The following is a 19,936-nucleotide window of genomic DNA, read 5'->3' on the forward strand; positions in this document are numbered from 1 at the left end:
GGATTACTCTCCTTTCCCACCAGCCTGTCTTTACACACATGAAGATCTGTTCCCTTGACCATTTTTTGCTTCCCAGCTCTAGACCTCTTGAATATTTAGCTGAAAAAAAGGTTACTGAAAAGCTGCTTATAAGTTTTTTTTTAAAAACCAGCAAAGTATTAGTTAAATCTATACAGGAATCAAAATTACACATTAGGTAAATACCTACACATGTACATATGTATTATGGGCTGAATTGTGTCCCCCCAAAATCCATTATGTTGCAGCCCTAGTCCCCAGTCCCTCAGAATGTGACTGTATTTGGAGACAGGGCCTTTAAAGAGGTGATTAAGTCAAAACGAGCCCACTAGGGTGGGCCCTAATCCAATCTGACTGGTGTCCTTATGAGAGGAAGAAATTTGGACGCAGAGACATGGTGGCATGGTGGGGGGGGTGGTGCTGCACACAGGAAAGGTCATCTGCAAGTCACAGAGAGACCTTAGGAGAAACTAAACCTACCAACACCTTGATCTTGGACATACAGCCCCAGAACTGTGAGAAAAATTCCCACTGTTTAAGCCACCCAGTCTGCATTTTGCTGTGGCAGCCCTAGCAAACTAATATGCTTCCCTTACATACTAAGTATCTAGCTTGATACCCAAGAAACTGACACATGCTGCCTCCACGGACAGGAACTGGGTGGCAAGGGTATAGATATCTGCCTCTTAAGTCTTATGATTTTGAAACGTGACTCATCTATTTAAAAAATGAACAAAAAATTTACTCCTAATACCCACTGTTGAACAAGGTGTGGGAAACTGGCACTTTCAGATATTGCTGCTCGATGTGTCACTAGAGAACGGTTTGAATAAACTGGTAAACATCCGTACAGCTGATAAATGAGGTAGATATACCAAAATGGAAGTATGTCCACATATATGAAGAGGAAACAAGTCACAAAACAATGGGGACACTTTTGAGGAAAAAAAAAAAAGCAAATCCCCTAGAGAAAAAAGGAAGAATATGTAATATACACCAATTTGTTAATGGATTCCTATTTTGTTTTTTTGATGGAGGATTACAGTTTTGGGAGGGAGGACTGATAATAAATAATAAAAACAAAAACTGTCTCTAACCTGAGAATATGAAGAGATTTAATTTCCCCAAATTCAAAGTGTTAAAATGTTCCTCATATAGCCAAATGGTCTGTTCTGTTAGATTCTGTTCTCAAAAGCTTAGCTTACTGAATGATACTGCTATTCTTTTTCAGCGGCTCCCACTGAGCAGGGCATGATAACCCTGCCCCAGCATGTTCTGGTAACCCACAGTGGGTTGGTCTGCCTCTGTAGGATGGGATAGGCACACACGGCAGAGCATATGAACTTTACCCGCAAAAGACTACAATTCGCTTTATCAAATCTCCTTGAGAGCAAATCACTAAACAGTGTTCAATGACAAAGAAGGCATTACACATGTGACCGAACAAAGATGTCGTTTACCCTCACACAAAGTACAATCCTTAGTATTTCCTCCAAGAGTGATAAAGTTGGCTTCTGTTTTGCAGGTGGGGGCACACAGGTGAGTGATTACTAGTGAGAGCAATTCTGATACGGAGAATGAAAATGTGAACACTTAAATAATTTTAAAGAGAATGAAGAAGTAATCAAATAACTGCAATGCAAATGCATTAGGTTTTAATCTTTATTATTTAACATTATTGCTTTAGGGAATTTTTTTCCCCCTCAACCAGGAACTGAATGCTAATTACATAAAAATATACAGATATAAAAAGTAGTTCTCCATTTTCCCAGGAAAAACAAACAATAACTTCCAGAATATTCAAGTGTTTTGTTTTAATTATAATTAAAGTATTGATCATCTCATTTATTAGCTCTGTAACGTACATATTTAAATTAAATGTTATTAGACAACCATTACAATTTATAAATGTAAGGTGCCACTACTGAGTAAATTGATTCTTCCATGAGTGGATGTGTCCCTTCTCCCACCCACTAACAAAGCAGCAATATGGTTAGTTTAATTTTATGAGTAGATGGTCCATTGCTGCAAATGCTAATTCTCTTCTCCACCGTGTTTTGTTTCTGTGAATGTGTGTAAGTTGGTTAGATCGCACAGGCAACCTCTCTGACGATCAACAGCAAGATGAGCTAGGCTTGGGCTTTCGGTGCAGACTGACCGTGTCTGTCTGAATCAGGTGATCTGACCTATCCTCAGTAGCAAGCACTCTTCGAACTGCTTCCTCGAAGGCCGCTGCGACATTTGTGGCATCTTTTGCACTTGTTTCAAAGTAAGGATAGTCGCCGTTGTCCCTGCACCAGGCTTGGGCTTCTTCTGTAGACACCTGACGTTCACTTATGTCAATCTTGTTGCCCAAAATCACGAAAGGAAAACTTTCAGGCTCTTTCACATCTGCGTAATATATGAATTCTTTCTTCCAGTTACTCAAGTTCTGGAAGCTCTGAGAATCATCGACACTAAAAGTGAGCAGGCAACAGTCAGAACCTCTGTAAAATGGCGTCCTCAGGCTTCTGAATCGCTCTTGACCGGCCGTGTCCCAAATCTGCATGGTAACAAAATGTCCATCCACCTCCAAATCTTTATTTAAAAATTCCACACCTATTGTATGGAAGAGCTGGGTATCAAACTTATTGGTCACATATCTGTTCATTAGAGAGCTCTTCCCAACTCCACCATCTCCAAGGAGAATTACTTTAAAAAGTGAAGATTTTCCTGCCATTATTAATCTCACGATTTTGACTTTAGAACCCTGTAAAATAAAGAGGTACCATTACATTGCTTTAGACCTGTACATTTCTCTACATGATTCTATGAATATCAGTACGTAAGGGAAATAAAGCACAGAGTCCCCAGTCCTTTCTGTACAGAAAATGCCTAATGCAAGAGCTGTCACATGCTGAGCGCTCGACCACACAGCAGACACAACCCTACTGGTACTCCGTGACACAGCCAGTCAGGGCTCGCTCTTCCCCCAAGCTGACTGAAGCAGGCACTCAAAGCCAAGTCTCACCCCAAACACCTTGCTCTCAACCATTCCTCTCTACGCACAATAAGCCCTGCCCCCATTTGTTAGACATGCAGTAGGAGACCAAAGTAGGCAGGTTGTTTGTAACAACTTCAAACAACCCTTTGGTGGCACAGTGACAGTTTTACTGATGGCTTTCGTCTTGTGCCAAGGGTTTTCTCAATGACCTCCCCTTTCTCTCTTCCAACGCTATGACCATAGGAGCTGGTAACCAGGAAACCAGAGACAGAAGCTGACTGATTTGGCTGTGAACAAAAATAAGCAATGACTGAGTAAATGGACTCCATTCTCTTCATTAGGAACACGATTTGGACTTGCCTAAAATTAATGTCAGCAGCAATGGAATTTTTTAACAAAATATCATAATCTAGCACATTCTGCCCACAAGACTCATTTGGGCAGTTCTAACTCTTAATAAATGTGAACCTGGGCTGTCAACTTGTGTGTTTTCAGAGGGAATGAGACAAACCTTAAAAATGTGGTACTCTAGGGGCGCCTGGGTGGCTCAGTTGGTTAGGCGTCTGCCTTCAGCTCAGGTCATGACCCCAGGGTCCTGGGACGGAGCCCCACATCGGGCTCCCCACTCAGCAGAGTCTGCTTCTCCCTCTCCTTCTGCCACTACCCCCTGCTTGTGCTCTCTCTCAAATAAATAAATAAAACCTTAAAAAAAAGAATGCGGTACTCTATGTACCCTTTTGGGGAAGCCCCGGGGCAGGATTAAACATTTCCCTACACCCCAGGCACTAGCCTGTGTGGGGCAGAATTTCAGATGCCCATTTACAAATGGCTACTTTTTTTTTCTTTTAAGATTTTATTTATTTATTTACGAGAGAGAGAGAGAGAGAGAGAGAGAGAGAGAGAGAGAGAGAGAGAGAGAGAGCACGAGTACAAGCAGGGGGGCGGCAGGCAGAGGGAGAAGCAGGCTCCTCGCTGAGCAGGGAGCCCGATGCGGGACTCGATCCCAGGACCCTGGGCTCAGAGTCCCCAGATGGCTACTTTTAAGTGCCAACAGGAGCACTGTTCCTATTTAAGGTTTCTGTTTTTATTCTTTACCATGGAAAATTTCAAACATACACAAAATTTCTGAATAATGAGAATAATATAATGAAACCCCCATCCCTAACCTAGCTTCACCAATTATCAACTTATGGCAAATCCTGTTTCTTCCGTAACAACTCCCCATTCTCCCCAGTTATTTTGAATCAAATTATATCATTTAATCTGTAAATATTTCACTATTACATGGCTTTTAAGTACATTAAAATTTGTAAAAGGAGACAATCTTTGGAATAGCACTAACAAAATTTTCTGTAATGATGGAAATGTCCCCCATCTGCACTCTCCAATATGGCAGCCACTTGCCACATGACTACTGAGCATCTGACATGTGGCTGGAGGGAATGAGGAACTGAATTTTAAATTTTATTTAATCATAACTAATTTGAATGGCCACATTTAAAGAGGCAATAGCTGTAGTGGCCAGCACAGTTCTAGAGCAAAAATGGTTATTAACTTTAACATGAAACTGGATATATTGTGAATCCATCAATGGGAAGGTAATGAAGACATGAACAATAATTGTTAATCGACTAGGATGGATTTGGAAATTCACTGCAGTAAACAGTATCTGGCTCTCTCCTGGTTATAAGCAAATGTGACCGAGTATAATGGAATTAAATATTTCCTGTCATGTGTAAGAATTCTGCATTTCCAACTACATGATACACTATTCTGGTAAAACCTGTAGAACTTGTCCGTAACTCTTATTGGCTCTCTTAAGTTACTACTACAATAATTACTACTATAACTGATACAATTTAAAGTGGCCAACAAAACTGTGAGGCAATCAAAGTACTTACCTCTTGGAGACTTTTTTGACTTCAGTGGATTGCTCTGCTCAATGCCCAAACTACATTCATGTCAGAGAGGAAATCGAAACAATCCCAAACCCCTTAATCTCCTGACATAGGTAACAACTTGGTAAATCTGTTCCTTTAACTTTGCAATCTTGCTTAAACTATTTCAATTTATAGAAAAAAGAATAACAAAACCAAAATTGCATACCAGCTATTACGAGATGAGGAAAAAGCACTGGTCTAAGGGCCTATCCTTAACACTCTTCAGTGGTTCTCCAGATTTTCAGATCTAAGTCCAACTTCTAAGACAAGACACCTAGCCCTGCTCCCCATTTCTGGCTTCAGTCATTGACAAATGCACAGTCAGATGGAACTGAAATTCAATTCCACTTGCTCAGCTCCTTTGCTCTCCCTTGCCTGGGCCCTGGCACAGGCTGCTTCCTCTGCTGGTGATCCTACCCCACTTCACCTAACTAACAGCTGAGCCCTTGGAACCACTCAGCATGGTCATCACCAACACCTTCCCCAGCAGCCCCCATTCCAAGACTGTTCCTTTCACAAGATTTTCAAGATACATGAACACAAGAGTTCCCTTCTGTGTTCTAAGGATGTAAGAGATGTGTGTGAGTCTAGTATATCATTTATCTCAGTATTTGAGTAAGTCTCTAATTACCTTACCAGACACAAAGTTTTACTGCACAGCACTGAGTTGTTAGGATCTTCACATCAAATTATAAACCAGATTATGCAATCTAATAACCTCCCCCCAGATGACTGGTTGCATGTATCTACCAAATTCAGTCTTAGACATTCCTTGAGATTTGTCATTTATAATTTTATCAGGACACTTTGACACAGTCCTTTTCTTTTTTCATAATGATGTAGGATTTCCTAGTTGGTGCCATTATTCTGATTAAACAAATCTGGGGTATGCTAGACCCATACACCAGGAAGTGGGGTATGATTTTTTACAATTCCTATCTATAATTTGGGGCCTTGCAGATACCCTCTTTGCAAGGATGCTAGCATTTGCTAAAACAATATATATACAAACATTTCTTTGATTCTTACTGTAGAGTTGTATATAAACATACATGGCGATACAGATAATGATATAAACCATCTTATTTCCCACTGAATCCAACAAAAGCTAGCTTCAGGCAATCTATACATTAACATAACCATAACTGGCTTGGAAACATTAAAAATACTCCCTTTTTCTTTTCTAAAAATAGTAAAACCCTTTGAAACTTCAGCATAAGATGAATGAATAAAGGTATCCTGTTATGTTATTTTCAGAACTTACCTTAAAATATAATGGGAAGTCTTTTTTACTCCACAGTTCAGAACGATTGCCCACAAGCAACCTCACCAAGGTTAAAACATGACTTTAACAATTCAGCTAAATTTGATAAAGAATCCTGAATAAGAAAAGCATATTACATAGGTCATAAATGTTACCTTAATTGTTCAGCTCAAGCAGCATCATTATCTGCAAAGAAAAAATTAGAAAGTTCATCTTAGCAATGTACATTTAATTTGTTTTCATAGTTTTAAGAGTAAAAACAAAAATTAAAATGTGAATAAATATGAGGTCTATGAGCATCTGGATTCTTAATTTAAAAGGAAAACCAGAAAAAATAATAATAAAAATAAATGGAAAACCATACCTGAAAGCTGTCCATGACCTTCCTCAGCCAAAAAGAAATCCTAGAATCAAATACTACACTTTTGTTTTAAAGATTTTTATTTATTTATTTGTCAGAAAGAGAGCGCACACGCGCACATGCAAGTGCACAAGTAGGGGGAGCGGCAGGTAGAGGGAGAAGCAGACTTCCCATGGAGCAGGGAGCCCGATGCAGGACTCGATCCCAGGAACCCGGAATCATGACCTGAGCCGAAGGCAGACGCTTAACCAACTGAGCCAGCCAGGCGCCCCCAAATACTACACTTCAATCACTGCTTTTTCAAGAAGGTTTTTGCCTGCCCACCCTTCTTTTCTAAGTTTCACACTCAAACAAGTGCAAGATATTTTTAGGATAAAAATGTAAACTATGGGGGCGCCTGGGTGGCTGAGTCGGTTAAGCGTCTGCCTTCGGCTCAGGTCATGATCTCAGGTCCTGGGATTGAGCCCTGCGTTGGGTTCCCTGCTCAGCAGGGAGCCTGCTCCCCCCTGCTTGTGCTCTCTTGCCCTCTCTCTCTCGCCCTCTCTCGCTCTCAATATAATTTTTTAAAAACGTAAAATACGTCATTCTTCAAAATTTGCCCAAATTTTGAGTGGCTGAGAATAATCCTATTCCAAAGAATTAAATAAAGCTAACACAAACAAGAAAAAGGAAGAGTCACAAGAGAGGGAGGGGCACCAACGCAACAAAGGAAACGCTGGGCTAAGGCTAAGGCTAAGGCAGCGCTATGTCAGGAAGCTTCTGGGCAGCCAAGGCAGAGATGAAAACTTTCTTGTGACAGAACAGTAGCCCATTATCAGAAAGGAGAAGGGTTCTTGGTGCCAAAGGCCAAGAGCACACACCCCTGGGCGAGCTACCTGACATCCTACCTCCTAGGGCCCCTGGGAAGATTCACTGGGTCACGGACAGCAGGTAAAAGCGTTTCACTACAGTGCCAGGCTCATTATAGGAGTGCAAGAAGCTTCTGTGGGATGAACACGTGAAGAAGTCTTTACTGGCAGTTTTAAGGAAAGGTTTCTTTCATGACCATTTCTTAAGTCAAATTTCAGTAAGAGTCCTGGGCAGAACAGAGAAGAGGATTATGCAGGCAGACATGAGGAAGCCAGAGGATCCGAACCCTAGAGACCGAATTCACTGCGAAGGTTTCTGAGTGACGTATTATGCGGGAAGCTGGACTGAAGCACTAGCGCTCTCTTAGTCTAAACCGAAGGTTTTATCCCCGACACACACCTTTTTTAAGCAAAGGGCATTTCTGTGAAACTTACATACGGCAGCCCTTAACTTATAAATTCAATCAACGAATAAATGAAGACTCTTCAAAATTTTGACATTTGGGGTTAAAGATGAAATAGCAACAGTAACAACAGCTGTTAACAGCGAACACTGACTAAGCCCTATAAGCCCTTTCCTCCGCTTCAATGCATCCACTCCTCTCAACTGTGTCCCTATCCCTCCACTACAGATATGGATCCTGACTCAGAGAGGTCTACTACCTTACTTGAGGTCACACAGCTAGGAAAAGATGGAGAGAGGGAGATCTCAGGGCAGCTGACTGTTCCAAGGCCTGCCACTTACCCTATTAGGCTCAGCTGCCTTTGCATTTATTTCTGAGGGTCTTCCTGTTGACTGCCGAATGAACATAAGCAGCTGCGATGCTCAGTGTCTTTCAACTGCGGGCTTTATTTCAAGAACTGCACAAGAACAAGGTAACCTGACAGAACTAGTAGTGTTCAATCCACTGACATGTACTATAAATAAAGCACATCTAGGGGCACCTGGGTGGCTCAGTCGTTAAGCGTCTGCCTTCGGCTCAGGTCATAATCCCAGGGTCCTGGGATCGAGCCCCACATCGGGCTCCCTGCTCAGCGGGGAGCCTGCTTCTCCCTCTCCTGCTTCCCCTGCTTGTGTTCCATCTCTCACTGTCTCTCTCTGTCAAATAAATAAATAAAATCTTAAAAAAAAAAATAAAGCACACGTAACGGTGATAAGTTTGTTTTTTTTTTTTTTTTTTTTTTAAGATTTATTTGAGACCGGGGTGGGGGGGGGGAGGGGGGAGCAGACTCCCTGCAGAGTGCAGAGCCCAACGCAGGTCTTGATCCCAGGATCCTGGGATCACAACCTGAACCGAAGGCAGTCACTTAACCAACTGAGCCACCCAGGTGCCCCAAGTGCCAAAGTTTTAATAGAATTTCAATAGTTTAAACATTCTTTTTTAAGATTTTATTTATTTTACAGGGAGAGAAAGAGAGGGAGGGAGCGCACGCAAAAGGGAGGAGGAGCAGAGGGAGAGGGATGAGCAGATTCCATGCTGAGCATGGAGCCTGACGTGCGGCTCGATCTCACAACCCTGAGATCATGACCTGAACTGAAATCAAGAGACGCTTACCCAACTGAGCCACCCAGGTGCCCCTAAACATGTTTTAAATGAAATGTGCATCAAATATTGGCAGAACTCTGAAGCATCTCCCCCAGAGGCCTAGTGTTCCACGGAGTAGGTGGCAAAGCAGTTTTTAAACAAGTGCTTAGTGCAGCCTCCTGTGTGCCAGACACTGTGGATGCAGCCACACCCACCCGGTCCCTGCCACATGCAGCTTGTAGTTGGGTTAAGTGACAATCTGCACACAAACCCATGTGCGTTACAACTACGGCAAGACCTACAAATGAGGCACTTGATAGAGAGTGCAAGTATTCATGCTGAACCAGAAACCAAACAACTTAAATAGCGCAGGGGATTCTGCCCAACATCTCCCTCGGTGAGTGAGAGATGCAGTGTGTAAACCTGTGGCTCTCTCAGTCACACCCAGGCCCCACATGTGAGTATTTCATGGAGTCAACTGTGATTCCAGACCTCAGGGGGACTTAATTTTCATACACTACGACCCTGTAACTCAGCCAGCTACTTCACGGGCTGCTCAGTTAAAAAGGTGGTAACTTCCAAGGCCAGAGGGAAACTGGGCTGTGTTCAAGTGTGTTAGTGAAAGACTACACACCAGTTTCCAGTGCGGGCTCTTCCAAAGCAATGCCTCAATGATCATTTTAGTTGCATGCTGTCCATAGAGAGCAGCCTCATTAAGGTCTGATTCCACTGTAGGGGGATTTGACCCAGGGTAAGTGGGTCTGATCACAGGCTAAGCCCAGTAGCAGGAAGCTCAGCAATAGGGGGAGGAGAAAACCCCAAGAAAAGCAGAGGGAGCCGGAGTGAGGAAGTGGCGAAGGAAGAGGCCAAGGCAGAGGAAGAACCCAAGATAGGCCTGAGCACCTGGAGCCCAGAGAGAGAGGAGAGTGCTATACACAGGGGACTGAAACAGGCAGGGCCTGAGACACGTGGGAAGGATTTCCATCTACACCCCTGAAATGATGAGAGCACTTTAAGAGCTTCAGCAGCAGGCAACCTGATCAGATGTGGAATCCAGAAAGGTAACTGGCTGAGGTGAGGGAAAGAGGAGGGCCTCGGGTAGAGCTTCAGTGGATGCCCTTATGATCCCTTTTAACTACCAATGGCATCAGCTGGCTTTGGGATTGAAAATGGTGGGTTTTCTGCCTTGTAGGTGGATCCTGCAGTAAGATGTTCACTCTGTGGCTTTATACCTCACCTCCCTTTCATCTTTTCCTCTTGCCACCCCTTGCTAACTCCTGCTCACCCCTGTAGATGCAGCTAGACCTCATCTCCCACTGAAGTCCCTCCCCCCCCCATTCCTAATGCACCCTGAACATGCCTCTAAGTGCAGACGTAATAATAATGAAATTGGCATACCTACTATGTCTAATAAAAATGAAACATGCCTGGGGCATCTGGCTGGCTCAGTTGGTAGAGGATGCAACAACTCTTGATCTCGGTGTTGGTTCGAGCCCCATTACTTAGAAAAACAAAATAAAATGTTTAAAAAAAAAAAAAAGCTCTCTAAAAAGATTGTTTCATGGAAACACATTATACCATTAAAAAATGCCCACACTTTTCCCCGAGTTACCAATTTTCTAAAGTATAGCAGGGGCGCCTGGGTGGCTCATATGGTTAAGCGTCTGCCTTCGGCTCAGGTCATGATCCCAGGGTTCTGGGATCGAGCCCCACGTCTGGTTCCTGGCTTGGCTGGGAGCCTGCTTCTCCCTCTCCCTCTGCCTCTCCCCTGCTCATGCTCTCTATCTCTCTGTCTCAAATGAATAAATAAAATCTTTAAAAAAATAAATAAAGTATAACAAAAAATACATCCCCATACTATTCTAAAATCATCTCAAAAAGAAAAAAAAAGAAATTTTGCAAAAATGTCAACAGTAGGGCAAATGCAAATGCCCTAAATGCCTAACTGGGGATGTTTTGCACTCCCTCAGGAAACATGGAAAGGTGGGACTGTAGAAATATGCTGTTGCTGAATGATAAAACTACATGCATACCGTGATCACAGCACAGGAAACCTTACAGGTTTATATTAAAGCCTGCAAGAGGGGCACCAGGGTGGCTCAGCAGGGTGAGCGTCAGACTCTTGGTTTCAGCTCAGGTCATGATCTCAGGGTTATGAGATTGAGACCCATGCCAGGCTCCAAGCTCAGTGTGGAGTCTGTTTCAGATTTTCTCTCCCTCTCCCTCTGCCCCTCCCACTTGTGCACTCTGTCTCTCTCAAATAAAGTCTTTAAAAAAAAAGATTTATTTTTTTATTATTTATTTGAGAGAGACAGAGAGCAAGATAGAGAGCACAAGTGGGGGTAGGGGCAGAGGGAGAAGCAGACTCCTTGCTGAGCAGGGAGCCCGACAAAGGGCTCAATCCCAGGACCCTGAGATCATGACCTGAGCCAAAGGCAGACACTTAACTGACTGAGCCACCCAAGTGCCCCTAAATAAATAAATCTTACAAAAAAAAAAAAAAAAACAAGTAACCCAATTTAAAAACGGGCATAAATGGTCAACATCATTAGGGAAATGTAAATCAAAACTACAATGAGATACCACTTCATATCACTAGGATGGCTAGAATCAAAAAAGACAAGACAATAAACAAGTGTTGATGAAGATATGGAGAAACTGGAACTCTCATACACTGCTAGTGGGAATGTAAAATGGTGCAGGGATAGTGGAAAATAGCCTGGTGATTCCCCAAAAAGTTAAACATAAACTTTCCATATGACCCAGCAATTCTTCTCTTAAGAGAAATGAAAACATACTCCATACAAAAATTGTATGTGAATGTTCATAACAGCATTATTCATAATAGCCAAAAAGTGGAAACCACTCAAATGTCCCAACAACTGAATTGTTAATAATATTACATGTGGCCTCCCATTTATATGTAATGTTCAGAATAGGCAAACCCATAGATAGAAAGTAGATTCGTGGTACCAGGAAAACGGGTGGGGAAAGGTAAATGGGGAGTGATTGCTAATGGGTACAGGGATTCTTTGTGTGTGTGTGGGGGGGGGGTGATGAAAATATTCTGGAATTAGATAGTGGGTGATGGCTGCACAACTCTGTGAATATACTAAAAGCCAATGAATTGTATACATTAACGGTGAATCTTATGGTATGTGAGTTATATCTAAAGAATACAGGTGTACATTTATAGATGCACACATTCACACAAATATGTACGCGGCCTAAGAATTGTCAAAGACGACCCTAAAATTAGATTTATGCAAAGCACGAATGATCTCCTTGTCGCTTCATCAGTGTCCTTTTGAATGAACTGTGACACACACAGTAGATAGCTTCGGATTACAATACACGTGCTGGCACCACCACATGCTGTCTACAGCACACACTAATCTGCATGGGAAAATGGATAAGTAGGTCACGGGCAGCAAAGAAAATGAACTACGTTTTCAGCACATACCTCAAAACTGAAGACAAAAAGCACTGCATGTCCACCCTTTACTTTTTACAACACTATTTTTCCAACTTTTCTATTGTATACTTTTATCTTAACTATCAATTGTTTACAGATAGTTTATTAGCAGTACCCTTTTCTCTGGCTTTCCCCAACCCCTTGCTGGTTTCCAAAGCCATTATACTACAGTAAACCAAGAGGGAGTCAGATCCAAGCAGAAAAAATATAAATCTCTAATAGGAATGTTTCTAGGGATTAAAGGCAGACATTTTTTATTTATAGATCCAACTGCCTCCATTCTTAACAGATAACTAACCCCATTTATTTCTTCATTATTTTCATTATATATAAAGGTTTAGAGCACGGCATTCCAAGGGCCATCCAACCTCACAAACCTGTCCCAATTATAACACTACAACTCACCGTCCCCACACCTATCACAGGAATTTACAGCCCAGTCTTTGTTCAGGCCCTTATCTTGGACTGGGATTTCCCTCCCAACACCTAGACAGCTAGGAAAATCCTAGTCATTCAAAGGCCTCACCTCATCCAAGAAGCTTGCCATGGCCACCCCCAGAAACCTAATCGTCCTCTTTTCTTTGCTCTCATCATCATTTCCACCTGATTACAGCTCTCACTCACTCGTGCTCCAACCATTGTCAGTTGTGTACACGTCTCTTCCTAATTACAATGTCAACTCCCGAGGAGGGACACACCACACCTAATTCTATCCATTCATTTGTCCTTTTTTTGGTTCTGCGAGGTATCAAATAAATGCAAAATTAAGAACAAAGAGTAAATAACTTTCTCCTTTATTCTATTCTTATTTTTCTATTGTACTTTCCGTGCTTACAATTCTTTGTTCAATCAGTTCTTCCCCCATTCTATTTTTGAAGTCTATTAAAATGTGTGGGAAGGGACAAAAAAACTGATTCTTTCTTGCAAGTCTAATGAAAACGCCACTTTTAAGTACTACTGGCTCCAACAGAGAGCTGGTGAACATTAAAAACGACAATATTCCTCTAATAAGCTGCTGAAGGGAGAGTAGGCTGGGTTTGTAAACTGCTCTGCTCAAAATTTCAGATTTGAAACACACATTCTGTAACCCCTTGACTAGTCCTTACTTCCAAACACTTAAATTGAATTTATCACTCTTGTTTTAAATTTAGGAACAGATTTTTTTTCTCAAAATCACACATTCCTTTTGCATTTACCCTGAATGTCCTAGTTTAGAGGCATACCACTTATTCTGAGGTTCAAAGAAACTAACCAAGGGACGAAACACGATAATCTCTGAATTATTTCTATTTTCGCTTAGAGCTGGATTCATTCCTTGAATCTTAGTATCAGTGTCTCTCACTTAACAGCCTAATTAGTTCCACTCTGTTTCCAGTCTTCTTGATTGTCTTGCTGAAATGCATGAGCAAGAAGCAAGTCAAGAAGTCACCAAGTCTAATGGGTGCTTTATCTCTACAGCAAGAGGTCAACACACACAACACACAACACACAACACACAACACACACACACACACACACACACACACACACACAAAGACTTAAGCAAAATACCATAGGAAGAGACCAACTTGAAGCCACAACTTTTTTTTTAGAGGCACAACTTACCAGATGAAATAAATCATCTAGTCGACCACTGAACATTACCTCACAGAGATAGCAAGAGAAGGGAAAAACTGTAAATCAAACTACACTATCACAATGCAAGAGCAGAACACCCTATTTGAAGAACTCATTTCAAAACTTTAAGATTTTATTTATTTATTTTAGAGAGAGAGAGCATGAGTTGGGGGGGAGCCTAGGGGGAGGAAGGAGGGGGAAAAAATCTCAAGCAGACGCTGTGCTGAGAGTGAAGCCTGATATGGGGCTCGATCTCACGACCCTGAGACCATGACCTGAGCAAAAACCAATCTTAACTGAATGAGCCACCCAAGGGACCCAATAAGTACTCTTTTTTGAAGATAAGTCACCTAATTAAACTTTTAAGAAATACATACTCACAATTTTGCTTAAAACACAAGGCACCTCTGTAGTTAGGTATACGAACTAATCATTAACAGTGGTGGAGAGAGTGGAAGGAAAAGAGAGGTTAAGGAACTAAGTCTTCCTAAACCATCTTGAAAATATAGAGCACCATGATCAGACAGAACCTTCTGCAATAATGGAAATATTCTACTCCCACACTATCTAGTACGGTGTCATTAAGCACACATGGCTTTGAGCACTTGAAATGTGACTGATCTGAGGAACTGAACTTTTAATTTTATTTAATTTTAATTAGTTTAAATTTAAATTGCTACATGAGTACTGGACAGTTTGGGTAGAGAGTGTGCTTAATTGGGGAGTCCATGAAGGAGCTGCAGGGGGGAAAACACACCTCCTAGAATGACAGGTGAAACAAGGATGAATGTACAGATGCAAGTGTGTGCTTCAGCTTTTCTCCGGAAAGAGTACAAAGGGTTTCATCTGATTCTTAAAAGGATCTGTAATGATCAATACACGTCCACATCATTTGGGTGTGTATGTATACATTTTTTTTAAGGTAAACTCTACCCCCAACATGAGGCTCAAACTCACAACTCCGAGATCGAGTCGCCTGCTCTACCGGACTGAGCCAGCCAGGCGCCCCTACATCATTTGTATATGATGTGTGATCCATTTGTGTTACTCATAATACCCTCCAGACTTTCATCTTTACTTGGCATCACTATTTCCCCATTCTCTCCCTCACCTGTGAGACTTTATTAATATTACATTTTGACCATGAACTGTGACAGGTCAGTGAACAGACTTACTCATGAGAAACTGCTAATCCTGGAAGTGAGGATAACATTTTATTCTGTTTAATGAGGTCCTTAAAAGAACACCCATAAATCTACCTATAAGACATTTACCTGCAAAAGACACTTAAACTGCTTAACAATAAAGACAAGAGGTTTTTTTTAGTTTAAGGTTGTTTAAGATACTTTAAGGTTGCACTGTGAGCGACACAATTCAAAGACAAAGAAATGGATAAAGGTCACAAGATAGGACTATTGGAAATTCCGGCTAGGTTTCAGGAAGAAGACTGCATTGTGAAAGAAATGAATTTAAATATGCATGTTAAAAAATGCATTAAAGCAGCAAAACACAAATTAAATATGATCTAAAATGATCTGCTGTGACTTAAGGGAACATTGATTCTGACTCAAGTCAGATAAGAAACCAGGTGTCTTTAATTTGGAGCAGAAAAGGGTAAGGTCTGGAGAACTTCCATAAAAACCCAGGGAGGAGTTAGTACACAAACACGACCCCTAAGGCATGAAGCCACAGCAAAGTAGAACTTCTTGGCTGTTAAGAAATTAAGTAAGAGGAGTGGGGATTTCCCAAGATGTACTGCAAGAGGACAGCTATTATGTCTAGCATCTAGGACTCAAGTGGATTAGAGGAGCCCATTCTGCAGGGAAGTTGCTACCAGGTCAAAATGAGAAGACACAGAAGAGCACTGCAGCTGGCTTACAGGAAAGTTCACTTCATCCCACTTCTCCATCAACGATGCCCAGTTTGCTCCAACCAAGGTACTGGAGCTGATTTTGCTTACAAAAAGCTTCCCAAGTCACCAGAGAGCTCCTAAAGGCCAATCCAGGGGCTTCTCCTCAGTCCTCATCTAAATGCCCTAAGGGACACAAAGCCCTAAACCAAATAAAGAGAAAAATGCTTCTCTTAGGACTTCCGCTGTGTCTCCTTCCAGAAAACAGCTCCACAGTTGACCACCTGGTACAGTGAATTCTCTCAGATGTAGCCATTTGTCTGGATGTACATGACATAAAAACTCAAAGGGTACTCAAGGCATTTTTCTTAAACAAATAAAGGAATGGAGGCCCAACTGGGAAAGGATCTTATGAAATACTGTATCTCTAGCTGGAGGCATAGGTGGGACCTCTAAGTGTGAGCCGGGACCCAGCCATCATTACTGTCTCTATTAGGTCTAAAGAGCCTGGCAGTGACCTTGAAAATGCTTTCTATTTAATGGTCCTTAAAACTCCCCTTAGCTGGGGCACCTGGGTGGCTCAGTCGGTTAAGCATCTGCCTTCGGCTCAGGTCATGATCCCAGGGTTTGGGGATCGAGCCCCGCATCGGGCTCCCTGCTCAGTGGGAAGCCTGCTTCTCCCTCTCCCACTCCCCCTGCTTGTGTTCCCCCTCTCACTTTGTCTCTGTCTGTCAAATAAATAAAAATCTTTAAAAATATACATATAGGGGCGCCTGGGTGGCTCAGTCGTTAAGCGTCTGCCTTCAGCTCAGGTCAGGATCCCAGGGTCCTGGGATCGAGCCCTGCATCGGACTCCCTGCTCAGCGGGAAGCCCGCTTCTCCCTCTCCTACTCCCCCTGCTTGTGTTCCTGTTCTCGCTCTCTCTCTCTGCCAAATAAAATCTTTAAATATAAAAATATACATATATACACACACACACAAACCCAAAAAGGAGAAGAAGAGGGAACTGTAGATGAGAGACAGCAACGAAACTGAGATGGACAGCAAATGTCCTCGTCATGACAAACGGCAGAGATGAGGACCGCTAACCCGGGGAGAAGCAGCTAACGATGAGAAAGCTGATTCCCAGGGCAGGCCTGAAGAGGCACACTGGCACTTCTTGACACTTCTTGAGACAGGCTGGCCAGGCTGAAAGCACAAGGGTTTCTCCTGAAAGGCCACAGACCCCATGACCATCCCCTCTGCACCTAGAGGCCCCCTTTCGCCACCGGCAAATCTACTCCCTAAAGAAGTGTGTAGAGCAGAAAATGGGGATGAAACCCTACGGAAAACAAGGGAGAGAGGATCAAGGGTCAGTCTGCACAGGCAACAGAGGCAGGGCAGACTCTTCTAAATTTCTGAGGGAGCCACAGAGGTAGCAGACATCTGTAAGACACCAGGCAAGCTGGCGCTCAAGGGAGTTCATGGTTTCAACATGAGACTGTACCACATTCCTTTCCATGACATTGTTATCTTCGCAAAGCTAGGTTTTCCAGGGCTGCTGTGATAAAAATCAAGTACTACACAAATGTTAATGAGGAACAGGATATGAGGTAGCAGCTGTTTGCTCCAAAACAACTATTTATGAAATTTTTTAAGATTAGAGGAACTCAGGGTGCCTGGAGCTCAGCAGTTGTCTGCCTTCGCTCTGGTCATGATCTCGGGATCCTGGGACAGAGCCCCACATCAGGGCTCCCTGCTCCGTGGGGAGTCTGCTTCTCCCTCTTGCCTCTGTGCGCACGCTCTCTCTCAAATAAATAAATAAATAAAATCTGAAAAAAAAAGTACTGGAACTCCTTCAGAGAATGTTCTGCATTCACCAACGTGTGGTCCTCAAGCAGTTCTTCTGTTGTTCTGTTCTGACTTCCAACTAAACCATGTATGTATTTTCAGGTATGTTTATCTAATCACTGCTCTGATTAAATACACAAGCGAGAAACTGCACCAACTAGAGCAGGTGCCTAGCTACACACCATAGCCAAGTGACTTCTAACTTTTGAACCTTGTTAAATCAAAACACTCCTCTGAGGGCACCTGGGTGGCTCAGTCGGGTTTAAGGCTTCTGCCTTTGGCTCAGGTCATGATCCCAGGGTCCCTGGGGGATCGAGTGCCGCGTGGGGCTCCCTGCTCAGCAAGGAGGCTGCGTTCTCCCTCTCCCTCTGCTCCTCCCCGTTCATGCTGCTCGCTCTCTCTCTCTCAAAAAAAAAACAAGAACACCTTAATAAATAAACACTCCTCTAAGTTTCTACATAGCAAGTTCTAGAAAAGAAATCTGTAAGGCTTTTTTCAGGCTTCTCTAACACTGGCAACGCAACCACTCATATGAAAACTACCTTGGCCTCTGTACCCAAAAACCTAGTCCAATTCACAAGAACTGGAATTAAAATAGTTCAGTTTAGGGGCGCCTGGGTGGCTCAGTCATTGTCTGCCTTCGGCTCAGGTCATGATCCCAGGGTCCTGGGATCGAGCCCCGCATCGGGCTCCCTGCCCAGTGGGGAGCCTGCTTCTCCCTCTCCCTCTGCCCCTGCCTGTGTTCCCTCTCTCGCTCTGTTTCTCTGTCAAATGAATAAAATCTTTAAAAAAATAAAATAAAATAAAAAATAAAATAGTTCAGTTTACATTGAACTAACAGTTCAGTTTGTTAGTTTACACTGCTCTGCTAGCCTTCACACTTGGATAATGAATGTGGCCACGGAATGAGTATATCCAGTTGCTCCATACTGTTTCTCCGTCCCCTTATCAAACAATAGCATAGATGTGTAAGGCATCAGACCTTGGACAGAAGTACGTCTGTCTGGACAGTCTGCGTCCAGATTTCCCACCATGAAGTGAGCTGGGTTCAGTGAGGGCAGAATGTAAAGCCTGACTGCCTGCTTCATTTCTGTATTTCTTTCAAAATACATGCCCGTTTTCCCTACCCTGTGCTGATCCAGCGGTCAGCTTACTTTCATTCATTTACTTCTAGCTGTCCTCTCTGTGTTCATGATAAGCAACAGCATTCTAAACCCTGTATCCACCTTCGTCAAAAATTAACAAAAAGTAATGGAAGAATACAGAATGTGGAAATACGCAGAGCTCCACTTTCACAACATGTACAATATCAAGATTCACTCTGGAAAATAGAGATTTCTCCTCCAAGGTATCTAACAAGCCTAGACACCCCAGGCTCCCTGGCAAGCACAGGCCTAGGACTACCTCCAGCCTTACCTCCTCAACACAAGGAGAGGCCAGGCCTCCTCCACCTGCTTATACACCGGGGTCCCCCAGGCCTCCTCCCTCAGGTATCCAGAATGTGCCTCTGCATCACAGCTTTCCCAACTCTGTGAGGCATTTTATGAGTTCATCGCCGCCCCCCCCCCCCCCCGGCCCAATCCTTAATAAATGTTCTCTGTTGATGACCTACTTAGTCACAAGCCCTGTTTTCTGGTCCCTGGCTTTGACCAACAAATTTATTACCTAGCTAGCTTTCAAGTGAGACGCGTTTCTCAAACACACAGGCACACTTCTATCTGACTTATTCCCTCCTGCTGCTTAACCAGCATGTTGCCTGGAGCGTAACTACTTGGAAGCCAATAATATGATGTCTCTACTTGGTGTCATATACTCTCATAGAGATTGTAAGGTACAACCATCTCATTTTACAAAGAAAGAAATGTGGTGACCTAACTTGGCCAGAGCAGCAAGCCAACTATACATCGAGCAAGACTCCTCTGAGGCCAGTGCATGTTCTTCCTGCACCAATTCCTCTTGACCCTTCCCAGAATGAAACCCTTCGAATCAGGAAAGAACATATATATCCCTTTGCTAGATCCCATATGATAGCAGTCATTTCTGGGTGTACAATTTAGCATCCCCTTTACCCCACAGGAGATAACTCCTGATAAGAGACAGAGAAATCTTTAAGTAACAAAGAACATGCTGTCCATCAGCATAAGTCAAAAGCAAAGCTACCCACGAAAGAGCCATCCCAGCTGCATGAATAACACTTTCACAGTGATTCCTAAACAGATAGCCAA

The 19,936-nt window shown here is 42.8% G+C and overlaps 1 protein-coding gene across 6 annotated transcripts in view; it reads right to left on the reverse strand.

Moving 5' to 3' along the window:
* The window catches only part of RAB9A (RAB9A, member RAS oncogene family), a 28,753-nt gene that overhangs the window by 4,777 nt on the left and 4,040 nt on the right, over positions 1 to 19,936 (reverse strand). For 3 of the 6 annotated variants that reach the window (XM_027609442.2, XM_035725479.1, XM_027609447.1), the window contains exons 2-3: positions 6,361 to 6,391; positions 1,667 to 2,767 (exon numbers count right to left, since the gene is read on the reverse strand). In XM_027609442.2, coding sequence (XP_027465243.1) covers positions 2,132 to 2,737 — 606 coding nt within the window. In that variant the 5' untranslated portion in view covers positions 2,738 to 2,767; positions 6,361 to 6,391 and the 3' untranslated portion in view covers positions 1,667 to 2,131. The other 3 variants (XM_027609448.2, XR_004819804.1, XR_004819805.1) reach the window with 3 other exon arrangements.

The sequence above is a fragment of the Zalophus californianus genome, chromosome X (genome assembly GCF_009762305.2).
Source record: "Zalophus californianus isolate mZalCal1 chromosome X, mZalCal1.pri.v2, whole genome shotgun sequence".
Lineage (NCBI taxonomy): Eukaryota > Metazoa > Chordata > Mammalia > Carnivora > Otariidae > Zalophus > Zalophus californianus.